The 18,848-nt window shown below is 40.5% G+C and overlaps 1 protein-coding gene across 1 annotated transcript; it reads right to left on the bottom strand.

The window, feature by feature from the left end:
• Positions 1-519: 519 nt before the first annotated feature.
• LOC117253805 (thiamine transporter 2-like) lies at positions 520-16,599 on the bottom strand. The gene is made up of 5 exons (XM_033621506.2): positions 16,018-16,599; positions 11,483-12,065; positions 2,812-3,004; positions 945-1,080; positions 520-663 (listed from the first exon to the last, which is right to left on the bottom strand). The coding sequence occupies exons 1-5, from the start codon at positions 16,597-16,599 to the stop codon at positions 520-522; spliced, it is 1,638 nt and encodes a 545-aa protein (XP_033477397.2).
• Between the last annotated feature and the right edge of the window lie 2,249 nt (positions 16,600-18,848).

Here is an 18,848-nt window from a genome sequence, read left to right as displayed (position 1 = left end):
GCAAACACTAGACCAACTGTGGATCAGGCAGGTCCATGCATATGTGAATACTGCATGTACATTTAGTCTACATATACATAAAAGTCTTTCCATGCTGACATTTTGAAATCACAGACTCATAGCTTTGAATTTCCAAAACTGTTGACTCTTTCTAGCAAACTAGTAATATTTACTTTAAAAACACACTTACAGAATGACAATCTAATATTTCTGCATTCAAATTAAAACCACCGCAGAGCTGCTATATGGTGGTGGCATCCTTATTTTATATTGTGCAGGTAGTGTCCTCTTGTGGCCACATGTTGGTATTGCACTTTCAGTATTTCAGTCACAGCACGTCTGCAGAATCGATTAGTTAAATCCTGCTGATGACAGACTGATAAATAACTCAACCGCAGAGACGTTTTGATGGATTGAATATCTTGATGCACTCATATCTCCAAGCATTTTTTCCTGGTTCTGTTGCTGCTGTAATAATTGATGACAGTGATAATAATCCTCATGTTGTCTTGAGGGTCTTCAAAGACGTGTGGGCTCTGGTAAGTTGGTGGCTCTCTCTGCCTGGTTGTTTTCGACAGGACGTTTAATGTCGAGCAGAGTATACATACCTCTGACTGTGAACAGCAGGGAAATGGCAGCAAAGTACGAGGCGTAGACAATGAACTGAAAAGAAATGAGAGGATTACTTGGATGAAGACTTAAAAATGAATTAGTTTTCATCTTTGGTGGTCTGTCTCCCTCCATATGTCCACGTAATGCGCTTCAAACAATTTCTAACCTATTGTAAAAGCTCTTCCTAACCCCATTTCTGTCCATTTTACTCAATCTTCCGCTCACAATGGATTACAAAACAAAATATAAAGCATTATGTAACATTTTAGTACATGGACATACAATCAAATCATCTCCTGAAGTCAGTGTATGATTTGTAAGTACAGCAGTACCTGCAAGGTGATGGTGACCTGTAGAGTGTTGTTGATGATAGCGGCGAGGACACTCTGGAGGATTGTGCTCACAAAGCTGTTCACGCCAAATACCAATGCATAGCGCTCCATTTTCAGCGTCTTGGCTATCTGAAAACTAGAATAAATATACTGTACATGAGACGCAGCACAGTATAATTGAAGTGCTGACGCACTAAAATGAATTCTTCTTCTTCTTCTAGGACACAAAACAAAGAACAATCAAATAAGGTAAAAAAAAAAGAAAAGATAAACGAGATCAGGCTGAATCTTGAAGTAGCACCTTAATTTTAAGTAGACTAAGAGTCTATAGCCACTCTAGTGGCTCTGTGATACTGCACTTGAGCTCAATGCTAACCTCAGCATGCTATCTTACTAAAATGGAAGGAATTTCTGTCTGTATGCCTGTCCTTCAGTCTTCTATCAACAACCATTTATCCCATTGAATTCACACTTGACGGGTGTATTGCTGAGGAAGTGCAGTGTCAAGTGTCAGCTTTTGAGATCTACGGGACATATTTATTAGTGGAGTGTTATGTACACACTGTGTAGTGTATGGAGAGGGGACCCCTATTAACTGTTACACTGCTGAACGTCTTGCTGGGTACAGCTCATTCTCCGTTGCGGAGTACAGTACATCATTAACAGATGAAGAAAGAGAGACTGGAGATGTTGCACTGTAGCAAACTTGACCATCTCGTGCATCAGCAAGATGAAGTTTTTGAGATGAACGCTTTTGTTTCTGGAATCAGGCTGGTCCCAAATAGCTAGCTGATAGCAAAGGACGCATATACTCCCAAGAAAACGCGGTGATGAGTTTGACATTGTGTGGATGAGTGGTTCTTGAGACAGCTTCAAGCAGCAAAACAAGATGCTAAGCAATTGGCCCATTCCAAACAGGCCCGTTTTGAACTGCCACTTAACTAGTTCTGCCCAAATTGACAATGTTAACATGAAGATACTTAGCAGGTAATATTAACCATAGTCAACACTTTAGTTTAGGGTGTTAGCATGCTAACAGAGTAAGCTACATCTGAGGCAGGTATTTGGTCTTAGACAAAAATACTGGACAAAAACAAAAGTTAGGGGATCACCAAAGTCATGAGGATACATCCTCTGGGGACATGGATATCTGTATCTAGTTTCATGGCAATCCATCCAAAAGCTGTGGAGACATTTCAGTTAAAAGTAAAAATGTCAAGATCGTGGAGATGTCTGAGGAAAAGTCAGGGGATCACTAAAGTCAGTGGGATTCATCCTCTGGGGACCGTGACAGAAATCTATCCAACAATAGATATTTCAGTTTGGACCAATATAGTGGGCTAAACAACCATCAGAATGACATTGCCATCCCTAATTAAAAATGAGTTTTCATTTAGTCCCAGACAGCATGGACAAGATAGACGTGAGGGTCACAATTACAAAAATGAGGGGAAATAACATTTTGTATTTATAGATTTATATCTTTAAATCACACAGCATGGCTGGAGCCAAAATTACCCAAGACAGTGCCAATAAAAAGTTTGAGTAACCTGCACAAAGTGTCAATAAAATCATCCATTTCACAACTGTTCTAAACAACATTAAATATGGTCAGGATGTGTTTGGCAGTTTAGAATACTCTACACTCACCACAGACCCATAACAGTCTATAATGCCTCACAAGCCACATGACTTGGTTAAAATGCAAAACATATTGTGGTGATGGTGCATTTATTGCATCATATGTTTAAATTCTGCACAGTAAATTTATGAATGTGTTCATACTGATACACAGTATTCGTGAATTCCTCAACTGCCATTCCCATATGCATGTTTAGCTAGTGAGACATTCATAATGCATTCTTACGTGCAGACGGTGCTGAGCTGCATGTAAACTGTTTTGAAGAGGAAGAAACATGCATAGCTGATCCAGATGTCGTCAGTCAGATCCATTAGGAGTATAGCCCCAGCGATCACGAACGTTAAACCTCCCAGGACCAGTTCCCCCCACACGGACCAGTCCAGGGACACGTGTCCCACAGCAATAGTAGCGGCAGCACCTTAAGGAGAACACAATCATTCTGTCAGTCAGTGCATCATGAAGGAGTAACGAATACAGATCAATACATAAACTGTTCAGCAAATATGTAATTATTGGTGAGATTCTTTAAATCTTTGCACTTTGGAAAAACCAATATCTCTCTATGCTCTAATTCTTTTAGAAACTTTGATAGAAATTCTGAACTCACCACAATACTTCAAGAGTTAGTTATGCAAATGAAATAAAACTGCCACACAAACACAAACATATGGTTACATTACGCCTGGGTGACAACAGAAAATCTACATGAGAAGAAGTGAATAATCACACACACAGAAGAGAGAAGTTTTCAAAAGTAGGCTGGGGGCTAATCTAACACCATATACACAAAAAATAAAAAGACACAGACTTTCAGAAATATGCTGGCATGGCTGTGTTTGCACACTTATGCCGTTGATAATGACTTTGCCCTGATGTTAAAAGGTTCTAAAACTGTCAACCCTAATGACGGGGAATATACAGAAAAAGGACTGTATGGATAAGTGTCTCTGCATGGGCTTGAGAGAGCATCTTTACAGAGAAAGAGCTGCAGTATTGGACACATATTTTGGTTTGTTTGGTTTATTTGGATCCCCATTAGCACGGAAAACCGTAGCTATTCTTCCTGGGGTCCACAGCCATCACACATATACATTTTTGTTAGTGTACATACAACATAAAACATAACATCATATGACGCCACAGAAAACAAAAGAAATGACATATATGACATATAAAAACATACGATTTGATTTAAATCAAATGCCTTTCATATGGTTGTTGTATTGTACATATTATCTAATCAATGCACTTTGAGCTGATCTCCAAGCATTTTGGAAAATGACACTTCCCATTTCAGCCACAGGGTGGCACAGTGCAGCCCTGATTCATCACAAAGCTCTTCTCACCACATGTAAAGGTGTTATGTGGCCTTCATTTCCGTGGATGGATGTAAAGCTTGGGACTCTAGACACTTTGTAGGGTTGATTATTTCTGGACAATTGTCTCCTTATTTTCTTCCTTTTTTTATCCTATGAAATTATCTTTTGTCCGTTTGCTCTCCATCTTTTTCTCTCACATTGACTTACTTGCTACATATTCATCACATTCTGTAACTACCTCTGCCTTGTCAAACCTTTCCTGTAATTGCTGAGGACTGAATAAAAACTAAACCAGACTTGCCTTCTGTGAGCGGAGTGTAAATAGGGAAACCGCTGAGTCCCCAGAGAATTGGATCTATTCACCCCAGAGCTCTTTATCCACTAGAATGTAAAGATAGGCTGAGAATAATTGCTTCACTCATTTAAATGTGTACGTTTCCTTTGAGTCCCTCTCCATTCATGGTCAATCAGCGCTAATAATCCAACATGGACACCACCCAGGCCTTTAAGATGTACTTAATCAATCCCCCTGGCTCTGATTAGCAGAGGAGGGTCAAACGGACACTGAATAATTAGTCCAGTTTCCCCAGCAGTGTCAATTGGAAGCTTAGAGGGGTCAGCAGGAGCTGTACTGCTTCATAGAGGGGGATCAATAACGCAGCTGGGCTTTACAGTATGTTCAAACAGCAGCTCATGCTAAATACCAAATTGGCGCTCATATCTCAGTTTAACTGGATAAGTGTTTGTACTTATTCTATAATTTAACCAATTTTATATCTGACAGCAAAGGGAACTTAGGCCTGAGATATACTTGTTTTTTAACCATGCATTCATGCAGACAAACGGGCTGCATTAAATTACCGGATCTGCATCATGTAATCTATAAACATAGTGAGACTTGAGTAGGTTACGACATATGCAGAAAAAGCAACAGCACCATCATTGTAGATGGTGCATAAGGCATGTATTTGTTACTGTGCAGTGGTTATAGACAAGTTTCCATCCAAATGTAGCAAAACTTTAACCAAATTTTCAGAAAATTGGCAAAAGAAAATTTTGAGTTTATGCGCTTTTAACTATTATGTGAATAGTTGTTGGGTGATAAAGATAAGCAGTAGGTGGAGCTAATTCTTGTTTAGGTGCCACTGTAAGACACGTATAGCTGCAGACACATTCCATTTGTAGCGTACACAACACACCCCTACAAACTGTGCCAACCAGTAGTACAATATAAACCCACCAACGCCATGGTTATCTAAACCCTGCTACAACACCATGTTGTAATGAACAAATAGGGCCAAACAAAGCAATAATTCACTTTATAATTGATTATACATAAAGAAGTGATTCACCTATCAAGAAAAGGGATGTAACCTTACCCTTACCCTAACCTTAACCATCCTTTATTTTAACCTAAACTTCACAGTTAGCTTAACACTGACTTAGCATTCTCTTAAGGGTTTCAGCTTCCAGGCCAAGGAGCAAAATGGGCTGATTTTCAACTGACATGCACATTGTGTTGGGCAAGTCATGTAGCTGCTCTAGCAGCAGCTATACCTACTTGGCCACTGCAGAAGAAGAGGGTGCAATGAGATAATGTTATCAAAAGAACACCACCCAAACTTCAAAGGAAAACCATGGATATATAATAACACACTGGACAATGGAAATATAGAGTTTTGAGCAACTAATATTACAGGTGTGAGCTCTTGGAAGAGTTCTGGTTATAGCCCTGTGTGCACACATGGACATGTTAAGAGCCACCCAGAGGTGACAAAGAGAGCTTGCAGTGGCCTGTGCAATAATGGCACAACCACATCATGATGTCATCATCATCTGCTTCCATTGGACTAAGTTGCATTTACCTTTTATTCATAAACCATCTTTACACTCTGCTCAGTGTAATTTTTTTTCTTCACCCAAGTTTTGGGTGTTTGCACTTAGTTTTCTTTAATGCGCAAATCAAAAATGCACCTAATTGAACAAATGTAAGCTAGTCTATTAGCTTGTCTTCAAAACCGTCCGCCATTGTTGTCACAGCAGACGTGCCTACTGACCTTTGACCATGGATGTATTATGCCCCTTACCCTGTCACATCAACATCCTGCTCCTACCATTTATGTGGGTGTTGCATCTTACTATGCATAGTATTAATTTCTGAGGCCGTGCACAACCAATGCTCCAAACAGATTGCTGATATATGAGGCAGCTGTTATGTGCACCCAAATGCGGTGTTAAAGGCAAGTATATCTGCAACTTCAAAGAGACAGCCAGAGTATTAATCCACTGGGAACCGCTGATATAAGTTCTATAGCAGCCCATCAAATAGTTGTTGGGATATTTATGTCTGGAACAACAAACTGGACAGACTGACTGACATGGCAATCCATAAAGCCATGCTGACACTGCATTTGCGATTTGCTTAAATGCCCACATCTTTCACACTCCATGCCCCGTGTTTGTGACTCGGGCTTTCTGTTAAAAATGCGTAGTCTTCAAGCCCTAATTGAGTTAACTTTGATGACTTCATTAGTTTCACTGTGACATCATCAGTTTCAGTGTGATTGTAGCTCTGAAGATTCAAACATAAGCTGCATGCAGGGCACACTACTTATGAAGCCTTTTTTAATGTGTGTGGCATAGATGAGGAAAAATATGTGACCTCATGCTGTGTTTGGCTTTTCATGCTGATTAGATAACATCATACTGTGTGTGTGTGTGTGTGTGTGCGTGCATGTTGTGTGTGGGGGAGTAAAATTTGAATTTGCACGCTTTGAGCTCCAGTGTGTAGCCTGAATCTAAACGGAAATATATTCAGCATGAGGCTTTGTGGCAAATTAAATGGAAAACCTTGGACATCTCTGACCTGGGGAAGGGAATGTCCTGACTGAAACCATGTTCTGAATATATTATCCATTGACTGAAATGAATGTTTGAAGTGTAAATGATTTGTAATTACTGCTTGAGACCAAAGACAAATCAATGTGTGAGGTGTCCTGTAATGCTCTCTCCTTGAAATCATACTGTACAAAACAATGTAACCGAACAGAACTCAGTTTGTTCTGCACATGCATTTTGTTTTATCTTAAGCCTAATGAGCAACTTAAAAAAAAATGTTATTTCCAAGCTCCGGGACATACAGTTATTAATAAGCTGAATATGAAAATAGTAAATTATGTTGTGCTTTTCTGCCATATTTTATCATGCTGGTAATCCATATTCATATTTTCTCTATCTGTTTCCACCAGGTTTGTTCCTCAGGGATGTTTTCTAAGTGTGGAACAGAGAGAATACAACAGCAATCTTTGGGGAAATATCAGACACAGGGCCCTACAGCTTGACTGCATGTTGGGCAGAACCATTTACAAGTGAAAGGCATACAGCTGGATGTGGTTTACACAGAGTAATTGCCTTTGGCTTCTGGGGAATACAGGAATGTATCAGTACTATAATCAATAAAAGTGTACTGGCTGGATGGCAGCAGCTGCTATACCCATCTGGGGATGAGAGCAGGCAATTAAATAGTCTAATTAATGCTGCTCCTATTGTCTGCTGCACTTTGGGGATTGTGAAATAGTGATAATAGAAAGGGATTGTGTTTTCTTTCTGTTTATTCAATTATTTTTTGTTGCGGAATGTGTATAACAACCATAAGCTTTAATGAAAATTTCAGATTTTGTACAATAATTTGGAGTGACAGTGCAGAATCAAACTGTCAAGCATGTGAAATGTGGAAGGTAGCAATGTTTTGCCCAGATAATTATTATTTTCATGATAAGAAAAACTAAATAAAGATAATCAGAGGAGTTTGGTTGATGGGTCACACACAGGACTTTCAACCAGGAGACAGCTGTTTGTGTCCCATGTGAAACCAAAAGTCAACTTTAATTTTTTTTAACCACTAAACATAGTTAATGTCATGTGGCATGCGTGGTGTTCCTCACACTTACCAATACATAGTGTTATGTGACATTCTTGTTACCTTCCTGTTACATAACAAACTTAAGCCCGTTATACACTGGCATTTTGGGCTGTCCCAGATGAAAGATACCATCGTGTAGGCCCTATGTCGCACAGTGAGAGAGGTTCAAGGATGACTGTTGTCAATGCTCTTGTGATCAAAGATAGCCTGGGAGACATTTCTGACAGTGTCAGAAATTTGGGATGACCAAATCAATGTGTGACTACTGTTATGACCAGTGTTGGGTAAGGGTTACTTTAAAAGTAATCAAAGTACTTTACTGCGTTACTTTTGAAAAAAGTAACCAGTTACTTTACTGCGTTACTCCCTGAGTAAAGTAACTCAATTACTTTAAAAGTACTTCCAACATTACTCCCTGAGAAAAGTAACTCAAGCACTTTAAAGTACTTTTGAGTATTCTACATTTCCTATTGGGCAATGGACCACAGGGCGCTAAGCCTACATTCTTTTGTCTCCAAAATTAATGTTATGGACCACTTGCCCTTCACTGAGATCCAATTCTCCCATCACAGCCGTCACTTTGAGCCAGTGTTTCCCATTAATTAACAAAACTATGGCGGCCTGCCATAGTTTAATTTGACCCGCCATAGTTTCTAAATAAAAGATTTAGGCTGCCAAAAGTATTGACTTCTCATGATATAAATAATATCTCGAACGCCGTAACATTTTGTGCCGATGTGCTCAGGCTGTCAGATCCAGCGCTCGACAGTGCAGCGTTTCACTTGACTAAAAATACATGTGCGCAAACTGTAAAAAATATTTAGGGGCACATGTGCGCATAAAAAAAAATCAGCCAAAGCAGCCTATATCTTTGTCAATAAAAAAATATGATAATCTAACCGCAAATGTTGGAGGAACTCCAGCCGTCTTCCCTCTTCCCTCTTCCCCGTGTGACACGGTTATGGGCGGTTTTCCAAGCCACTGTCGGCACAATGAATGTAAGTCCCACTGTCGGCTGGGTGGAAATAAGTCGAAGGGCTCTAGTTTCCCGGCACAGCGCAGGGTGGCGAACCCCGCGCAGAGCTAGTTTCGAGCAGCGCAACCCGAGGCGTGCTCAGTTTGGTAGTTTGGCAGACTGAGGTGCGCTGAGATGGGTGTGGCGGCGCAGCAGGAGGAGGTGTCGACAGATCCAGCTTGGCGCAGTGACAGTTTCGTGCCAAAAGGCTTCGCCGAAGGTGCGCTAAAAGCTCGCCATCTGAAACCAGGTCTACCGTCAGCGCAGGGTGAGCGCAGCCGGTGTAAGCCGAAGTTTGGCTGACGGGCGGACAGTGCGCACACGTCACCAAAACCTCAAAGGCAGGTTTCCAGAATGTCAGGCACATTAACGATGCAATAAATAGCCAAAAAAAAAAAAAAAAACACTATTCATTGCAACTATCTGCAATCAGCACATAAATGTATCTCTATATCGACTGTCCCGTCACATCTGATGTCAGATCAAAGGGGATTGGCACTGTTTGGCACGTTTGGCACGCGTAATGGAAACCCAACCTGATTTGATTAACACAGCTGCAAACTAATGAGTTCACATCCCTCTCAGCCAACCACAAACAGCCACAGCATCAGATAGGGAGTATATATTCAGCATCTGTCATCTTAGAAAAGCCAAAAGAAAAGAAAAAGAGTGAGACTGCGAGAGAGAGAAAGAGAGAGCGCACGCGCACGAGAGAAACGCAACATTGATTTACAATTGTGGTGACCTCCTCCCAGGCTACCTTTGCATCATCAGCCCGTGGAGGTCTGCTCGCAGTTCCGTATATTCGGACACTGCGAGCTTGGACCTCCCGGACCAAAACATCAGTTTCCTCCTGGGAGAAGTTTGGCCGTCTGACGCTGCTGCTCTCTTCTGCCATGGCGAATTGAGTAAACTCTCATTACGCCTTCGTGCGGCACATTTAAGGGCGAGGAGAGGGGCTCATTTGATTGGTGTGATGTGTGTAAAACCCACTCCACGCCTTCTCTCCTCCCTCTTTCCAACTTGCGCAGGTAGGAGGGACGGAGGTGGGACAGACGAATAGCTGCGCCGGCGCGCACGGTGTGCCAAACTTGCAAAATCCGCCTGGCCACACCCAGTTGGCGAAGCGCAGGTGCGCTGTGCCCCCGCCTTGCCCGGTCTGCGAAACTAGAGCCCAAAGTGTGGTGAAGAGGGACCGGGAAAAGCGGCGGACCTCCGGGGAAGCCTGCTCCGTTCTCCCCGCAGTTAGGGACCGTTCGCCACGGTACTGCTGCTGGGCAGGGTGGAAATAAGTCCTGTAGAGTTTCAGAGGACCTGGAGAATGTTTTAGGATAGTAATAACATTATATAAGATAATCATATTACAAAGATAATATAAGATAATAACATTAAAGACAAAATTAAATTGCAATACTTTTTCAAAACTTGATGATTTTACCGTTCTGTACATTTTGTATACAAATTAATTTCAATTTCAATTTACAATGTTCAAAATTTTCTTGGGGGGGGGATGCCCCCACTCCCCCTCGCCATAGTTTCCCAAAATCCTGTGGGAAACACTGCTTTGACCAGTAGAAACACAGAACGATCTGCTGCCGTAGACAACTGTATGACAACAGCATTTGTCAACCCGCTGAGTTAATGTTCATAAATATATATACGTAGATGCCGCATTCAACGACACTCGTCATCTTGCCCAGGTGGAGCCGTGCTGCCTAATGCATACATGTCTATTGAGGCAGGAGACTATTTCTGATTAAAATCATCATTACTCGCTGAATTCTCAACCGATTTTCATGCGGTTTGGTTTGTTACAATCATCAGACATGTAGTTATGATACAGGATACTTGGTTAAATAAAAAATGCAGCTTTTCATACCAAAATATTTGATCTTATGTAGATAAAGTAACAGTAATAGTTCTACAACACATTTAAACTAAACCTTCCCCATGTAATAAATATTCTTTTTTCTTGTTAGATGTACAATGCCCACCATGATGTCATTTAATTATTAATTTTGATTATAAATGTTTATTCACATTTTAAGTCACACAATGTGCAAATAATAGTGTATCAGCAGGGTTGTGCCGAGCTGCAGTGTAGTTACATATTCTGATTAACAAATGTTGGTTTTGTACAAGTGAAAATAAATGACTTAGAGCTGCATGTTTACACAAAATTTTGCTTTAATCTCATATGTATAACACTAGACGAAACACTGGTGAAAGGAGGTTCCCACCCGATGACCCCAAAGACATGCTAGTTATCACTGCTCATTGGTTTGTATAGTTAAGCCTTGCCATATTAGCTTATCGTAGGGCTTAGGTTTTTCACCGAGTGTTGATCCTTTCTCTAGAGCACAAACTTTTTGTGTTTATTTGAACTTAGATTATTAAAACTGATACATTACCATGTAAATTAAACGTTGTAGCTGTTTGAAATTGTACTAATAATGGTGCATTAGTTACCTGTCAACGTGCTGATGCCATACACCCCTCCATTGTAGGCTGTGAAGTTCTGTGGCTGTGTATGTTCCCAGAGGATTTGGACGTACCCTACAACATGGTAAAAGCCACATCTCCCTGTAGCTGCCCATATGCAGTAAAATAGCACAGTCACAGAGGAATAACATTTCTTACAGTCCAATACGAGCCCTCTGAACATCCTCCCAACATGCTTGGCAGCTGTTGTGATTTTCACCCACATGGAAAAGTCTTGGCTTTCAGAGTTGTGAGTGTCCTCACCAGAGCTACCCTGTTGTGCGGAATATGTTCCCTTGAAAAACAGACTAGTCTTAGGCATTGGCAGGAAAAAGGAGGTTATCAGTGCTACAGAGACAGAGGTGAGAGACACAACAGCTAAGCAATACAAGGACACCCCAAAAGACACCAGCAGTTGACTCAGCAGAGCGCCCACAGCGTAGCCCAGTAGCATGGCCCCTCTGACATAACTGGTCACTCTCTGATAGTAGCTGGGCTGCACCACGCTGTAAATGTAGGAGAAATAGGCCACGTCTGCTGCCAGGGCAATGCTGAAGCTGAAGAAAACCAACTGAGCTGATCGGACCCCCGAGCCAAATAGTATCAGCAGAAACGCTGTGACATAGCTGAACCCCTGGAGGATGATTACAGGCTTGTACCTGAGGAAGTCTGTCACCAGCAGGACTGGGATGAGGAGAACCAAACTGGAGTAAGACCACACAGGAAATACCTGTCTGGTCACCTGGAGGAAGGCAAACAGAGACCCAGTTATTTTTTAGAAAATTATTCCTAACTGCTGATCGCAAGAGAAACCTCAAAATACGATGACAGCAGCACACCAGATGCAGTTCCACCTCTGTTATCAATGAAAAATGACTTCTGCATGTACATGACGGAACAGGAAGCAGCAGGAATGAGGCTCATAATGTGACAAGTTGATGAATTTTAATATTATGCAAATAAACACAATGGCTGCAGCTTGAATGTTAGGTCCCTTAAAGCAAAAATATGGCTCTTAAATTGCTGTTCCCATTAAATTGTTTTTTTTTGTGTTTCACTTTGGCCTTGACTGAAATAATATTCAAAGATGGATTTTTTATGGCAGTGGCATGACAATGAGCTGCTGAGTAACAAATCAATGTGTGTGGATGACAGCAACATGTGTTGCTGGTGTTCCAAATGTGTACTTTTGAAGTGCTCTGAAATCTTTTATTTTCTGGCTTAAGGGGAGACACTAGGGGAAAACATTGTTTTGTTTTATGTTGGTCAATGTTGTGACTAATGGAAAGAAAAATATAAAAAAAAAATAAATAAAAAGCAGATTTAGGTGTTTATTATAGGTCAGATTTTTGTTCTGGACATTGTTTATTAAAAAAAAATATTTTTGGTCTAAAAATGTATGGTACATTACAATATATATATTTTTGGGGGGCATTTTTTTCAGAATGCTTTTTACTTGCAGACACCAAACTTTTCAATTTTGTTCCTGTCTTTATTCTGAAGGTTATTACAGAGGGGTTTGTTCATATATCATTCATAGCCTGATTTGTAAACATTTTATCCCTAAAAACATGGTCAAACTGTGTTTGTTAAAGGCTGTTAACATTATTTTCTGATTTACAGTGTAGTAAAAAATAACATAAAAAAAATTTGATATGACAATGAAATTAAACAAGAATTTTGGACCTGGCTTTAGCCAATATTCAGATTTCTGCTCTGGAAATGTATGTATGTAGCATTTGCATATTTAAACATGTCATTTAAGAAAACATACAAAGTAATATTGAATGTGAAAAAATCTTTTTTTTTCTTCATGTAATCATTTGATATATTTTAGATAAACGTTTTACACTAATCACCTCTACCAAACCCTGCAATATGAAATATTATGGTTGGCATTTGTTCTGCCATTCAATGTATTTACGTTCAGTTATTACCTCTGTGCATAGTAGTTTTTATTGGAAGTTGCAGACTCCACCTTTCCTGTGCAACTTTAAACCTTGAGTGAATCCCAAGGATTACAACTTTAAATATATAATATGATATTATAATTATCTGTCCCTAAATAAACCCAAGTTTATTTGGGGGTTACTTTATTCAGGTTTGCCCTTACCAATCAGTAGCTATAGTTAGCTGAACATTTTCTGAGGATTAAATGCACAAATAGAGATGCATTGGTACTGTCTAAACATATATAAATTTGAGAGAAAAACTTACAATTAGGAGAGAATCAATATATTCTGCAACAACAGATATATATATCAGCTAAGAAGTAGTCTCCCCTGAAACACTACAATAACTTTGAACATTTTTTTTTAGTCACTCTAGTATCAAATTTATTTTGTTGGTTTGGTTGGTTTTGTTCACAAACTTTGTTAATTTCTTCAACTTTGTATGGATCTCAAAAGCCACTCAGGACCACAAGTTGAAAAGGTAATTTGCATCATACACAGTTGAGCATGAAATGAGTACACCTTGAGTGTACCTACCATAATCTGTGTGAACAAAGTGGCTCCCATCCTGCCTTGTGCTGTGCATCACAAAGTGATTGTCATTGCAGAGGTGTGAAGGACCCCATTTAGTTTCTTCCTAATGCCACTATGTGAGGCGTGATACTGCAGAGCCTCTCCTGTTCTCGTCCGTCTGTACTGAAAGCTTTGAATTCTCTCGTGTAAACAGGACAACTCTGATGTTAGTCTAGTTTGTGTTGACATCAGTGTGCTGCAGCTCTACATTATTCTTTCATATACAGTGTGGAGAGAAAATAACATGTTGGTGAATAATGAAATGGCATGATAAATATTACAATAAGAATCCTTCCTAGAAGATGAAGTGTTAAATGATTAACACAACACGTGATTGCTGTACTTCAAACGGGCAGCCTAACAACCTCATGTATTTTACACATTTGCCCTTTGTAACAATAGAATAATGGTAGCAATGTTGGTTAGTCACTTAGTCTTCTGTTTGTCTGATCCAGAGAAATTTAGTATATCTTAACAAGGACTGGCTTGATTGCTGTGAAAATTTTACTAGAGAATTTGTGGTCGCAAAAGAAGAGATCCTACTTATTTTAATGAACCTCTGAATGTTTTAGTGCCACCATCGGGTCAAACTTTCCTCTTGACTGAACATTCTTTGTAAAAATTGTATCTTGTAATAAATTGCAAATGTAATAGCAAAAAGAAGTAATGAATGGAGATGCAATTGCTGTGGGCATTCATAGTCCCCAGAGGATAAATGACATACTTTATTGCCTCTCTCAGTGCCAAATTTACAATTTCAACCCATTAAGAATAAGGCTGATGGGCTCTACAAATTTCTCTGAATATGCATGCAAACACCTCTGTGGTTTTACACCATAGCCTGTGTATAATGATGGCAAAACTCTTCAAAGTGCCTCCTTGTTGGCTGGCAGCAGTATAGGTCATAAAGCCCACATTTTCCACATTAGCAGGTGGGGCATGGGCCAAATCAAAATTTTAAAGTACACGTCAAATACATTTTTTCTAAAGATGGTTTCTGTCAATTTAGGTAGCTCTTATCACACTGGTGTATTTTCAAGTGGTCATTTTTCTGGTAAGTTTTGTCAAGGGGGGGGTTGACATTGTGATTGACAGCTCTGTGTGCCAATTGGTGTGCTCGCGATCAGTGACGCTGCTGGTGATTTGTCAGACGGTGGAACTTGACACCATGGAGATGACTACTGCACAGATTCTGGCTCCAAATTACCTCACCAGAGCAAGATGGCAATGGCTGTATCTGGGATATTTTAGCTTCATTTTTATACAGTGGCGGGTACAGCGTCGTCCATCTTTGTATACAGTCCGTGGTTTGCACAGAGAGAAGCATCATGTAACCATGGAGCTCATGCACACCACTCCCAAATTGCGTAATTCTATTTTGATCATCAAACAAGGTGACTGCTAGATTGTAGTTCTACTCCCACAAAAAAAAGTTCAGTTAGTATATATAAGTATACCACCCCACCCTCTTGGCTTATGAGGACTGTCTTGCTCTTTACACAATGTCACTTGCTCTAAGCATCAAATATTGCCACAGATAAAGTTAGCTGAAAGCCTGGTGAGTCTCACAGAAAGATGCCAAAGGGTGACTTTGGCATTCGTTTCAGATACAGAGTGGCGTGACAAAGCGCCAGTGCTGGACAACCTGGGAATGTGAATGGGCTGAGTGAACACTGCAGTCACTGGGGGGCTGTTAATGCCTTAGAGTTATATTTGTTTTACTATTGTGCTTTTGATTTTTTTTCCCTCATGGGTCTAAAAAAGGACAAAAAGATGACATGCCAGTCTACATGTAAACAAAAAAAGCACAGCCATCTGGAAAACACTGTAGTAATAAACAGAGTACTTGTATATCACAATGGCATGGATTAATGGTATGCTGACTATATATATTTACTTACATATTACATTTGCAACCAATAAAACATAATTTGAAAGGTATTACATTAAAGCAACTAGTAACTGTAGTTCTGAGTGAACTTGGACAAATGTACCATGAAACCAAACATCCACCATTGTTATTCATACTTTATATTCATAACTTTGTCTACATGCATTTACATTATTCATGTTATGTATATTAAACAAAAACTGAGCAAATCTAATAACCTACTGCTTCCATCACTGTACAGCAGTCACATATCTCATTTCATAGCTCAGTGGCCTCACCTGCTCCGTGGTGAGATTCTTGTAAGTTCCCGTGAGGAACTCCGTCATGAAGGGCTCTATAGGCCTCATCATGGAGCAGAAACCATAGATGCAGAGCAGCACAGTGGGGCCCACCCAACCGGGCATATAATGGCCTCCCCAGCAAGGCCTGTTGCCACACTCCCCGCTCCAGCAAAAGCCCATCGTTCCTCTCCGGCTCCCTGGGGATGTCTCGCTGTGTCCGGTGAGAGCGCAGTCTAATTCAGGCAGTTTAATCTGTTGAGATATGGAAGCCCCAGATAAGGCCAAGGTGAGACTGACTGTGAACACCAAGTCACCTGCTTTGCCATTGTTGTTTCTCTCCTCTGAAGTTTTCCTGGCGACGGCCAGACAGAAAAAAAAGTGAGGCTGTGAGTGAAGATACATTAAGATGAAATATGAGGTGGTGAGCTCCTGGGGCTCCAGCAGGTTATAATAAATACTGTCTCCGCCTCTGTCTTTATACAAAACACCCTCATTCTTGCAGATATTGAGGAAGGGGTTGAAGTCAAGCAGATGAATATGTATGAGTGTGTGTCTCGGTGCTGGTGTACACACCACCATGCTGCCCCACACACACTGTGTGTACACGCTGTCTGCCTGTTTAGCATCTGCCACCATTAGCCAGCGGAGTCCAAAACAATATGAGTGATGCACATAATGTTTCATCACTGAAATAATAGATAATAAAAAACATAATTTCACAAAATACTCAATGCACTTTCTTCAGGCTGCTCAATAAAGAATAAGAGTTATGTTTAGGCTTGGACACATCCACAAATATCACTCAGCTCTAAATTAAATTTACCCAATTTCCCAGAGTAGCTCGTCTGGCGTGATGATCCTAATGTTCAGTGTTTTGTCTCGTCGTAAGTAACAAGTTCATAACTTTAAGGTCAGTTGTGGAGTTTCCGTGGTGGCTTGGCAGTGAATTCCTTATACTTAGGGAAAGAAATAAGCAAGGCAATCATTCCCGAGATGAGAATTATTGTAGTCTGTAATTTAAAATATCCAACGGCGAATTATGACTCACCAGTGGGGTGTCAACAGAAAGCTCTGCCTCAGCTCAAACTGTCAGCCTGTCTCCATGACTTAATTCTAACATCAAGGTCACCGGCAAGGAAAATATTATCCATATTCATATATTTGGCATTTCTAGTTTCACGTTGTCAGATTTACAGTATGTGATGTTCAGTGACTATGGCTGGAGAAAGAAGATACAGAGACACACGATTTGACCTTTAAAGTCTCTGTCAAAGTGAAACTGTAGTGTAGTTTAACTAACATTTTGTTCAGTTCTAATCTAATGTAAAGGCTGGTCTTATCACTACATGTTGTGGAACCAGTTTAAGAAAAGGTCAGATAGATAGATACATCACTCCTTACATGTAGGCACCAGCATACCTGTTCCTGCACGTCCTTCCTTTATGTTTCCCATATTAAAACACACTTATATTGTACTGTATAGCAAAAAACATTGTGACAAAAACTCCAGACATAAAACTAAGATTAACACAACATGGCTGCAAGATGCTGCGCCAAGATCACAGGATCGTACACCCTCGTTCTACTCTCTGGACTCATTATGCTCTTAATCATCTCTGACCTGCAGTCGTATTCCTATTAATTTACAGCAGACAGAGATGGACCTCATTCTCATTTGAGGAGCCAGGATAACTCATTTTCTTCTTTCTCTGTAATCTTCACCAGTCTGTAGAGAGACTGAAGTGATGATCAAAGGTATCTATCTTCCATTTCCTCTTCCTCTCCGTCTGTAAATTCACAAGTAAAGATGGTGTCAGACAGCCTCGTGATAGCTTGAACAGAGTGAGGTCTGTGGAAGGGAGAGGCAGGTAAATGTCTGAAATTGCCTGCTGTGCGCAGCAGGGCCAAATGGAGCTCAGCGTGGTGAAGGTGAACATCTAAAGGCTCATGGCACTATATTCCAATGTGTCACCTGTGCCAGCTCAGAAAAAAATCCTTATAAAAAGCATTTGGAATTAGATTTTGGGGTGAACATGGGCTGAGATCGACACTTTGTTGAGTAAGCTTTGAAATGCCCTGGTTGACCCTGCTGTGAACAAGGAGTTTATTCTGAGTTTAGCCCCACAACCAACCTTTTCCAAACACCACACAGTAACAGCGCAGCAAAGATAGAACATGAGAACCTGCTCTACAAGAAATACTTTTTTAAAATCTCACCTTTGTCAAAGGGGAATCTTTTACTACATATTTTGTTCTCAACAGCATTGCACTTAGGTTATTCGATTTCCTGTCTATGCCCTCGCTTCATATTTCAATTAACCTATTTATCCTTTCTTCGTCATTGCTTCTGAATTGCAGGATCTGACATAGTGAGTGTTCAAAGGCAGCCCGGATGCATTGATTCCTAACGCTTCACAGACCAAACCCATCTTCCCACAACCTCCTTTTTCTTTTTCCTTGCTGGCAAATCATATGAGGCTGCTGCAGTCAGGAGCCTGACTTTGAAACAAACAGTGAGTGTGTGTTGGGGGGTGGGGTGGATGGGTGGAAGCGGGGTTGGTGTATATTGAGGTGTTTGTGAGGCTCAGATAAGCATATGTATGCAGTGGTTTGGCTGCAAAACAGAACTCCCACTGCATTGAGCTGATAAGACGTGGAAGTTCGGTGTGTGTGTTTGAGTGTGTGTGTGTGTTTTTTCCCCTCCCTCCATTATGGCTGTTGTTGATTTCACTGGACAATGAGTTAGACTTATAACAAGGTGGCCGAAGCAAGTTTCTGGTTTGGCAATGTAGACACATACAATACAATCCAACACCTCTTACACACTG

The sequence above is a fragment of the Epinephelus lanceolatus genome, chromosome 6 (assembly GCF_041903045.1).
Source record: "Epinephelus lanceolatus isolate andai-2023 chromosome 6, ASM4190304v1, whole genome shotgun sequence".
Lineage (NCBI taxonomy): Eukaryota > Metazoa > Chordata > Actinopteri > Perciformes > Serranidae > Epinephelus > Epinephelus lanceolatus.
Note: the sequence above shows the minus strand (reverse complement) of the source record. Positions and strands in the feature narration are given on the sequence as shown.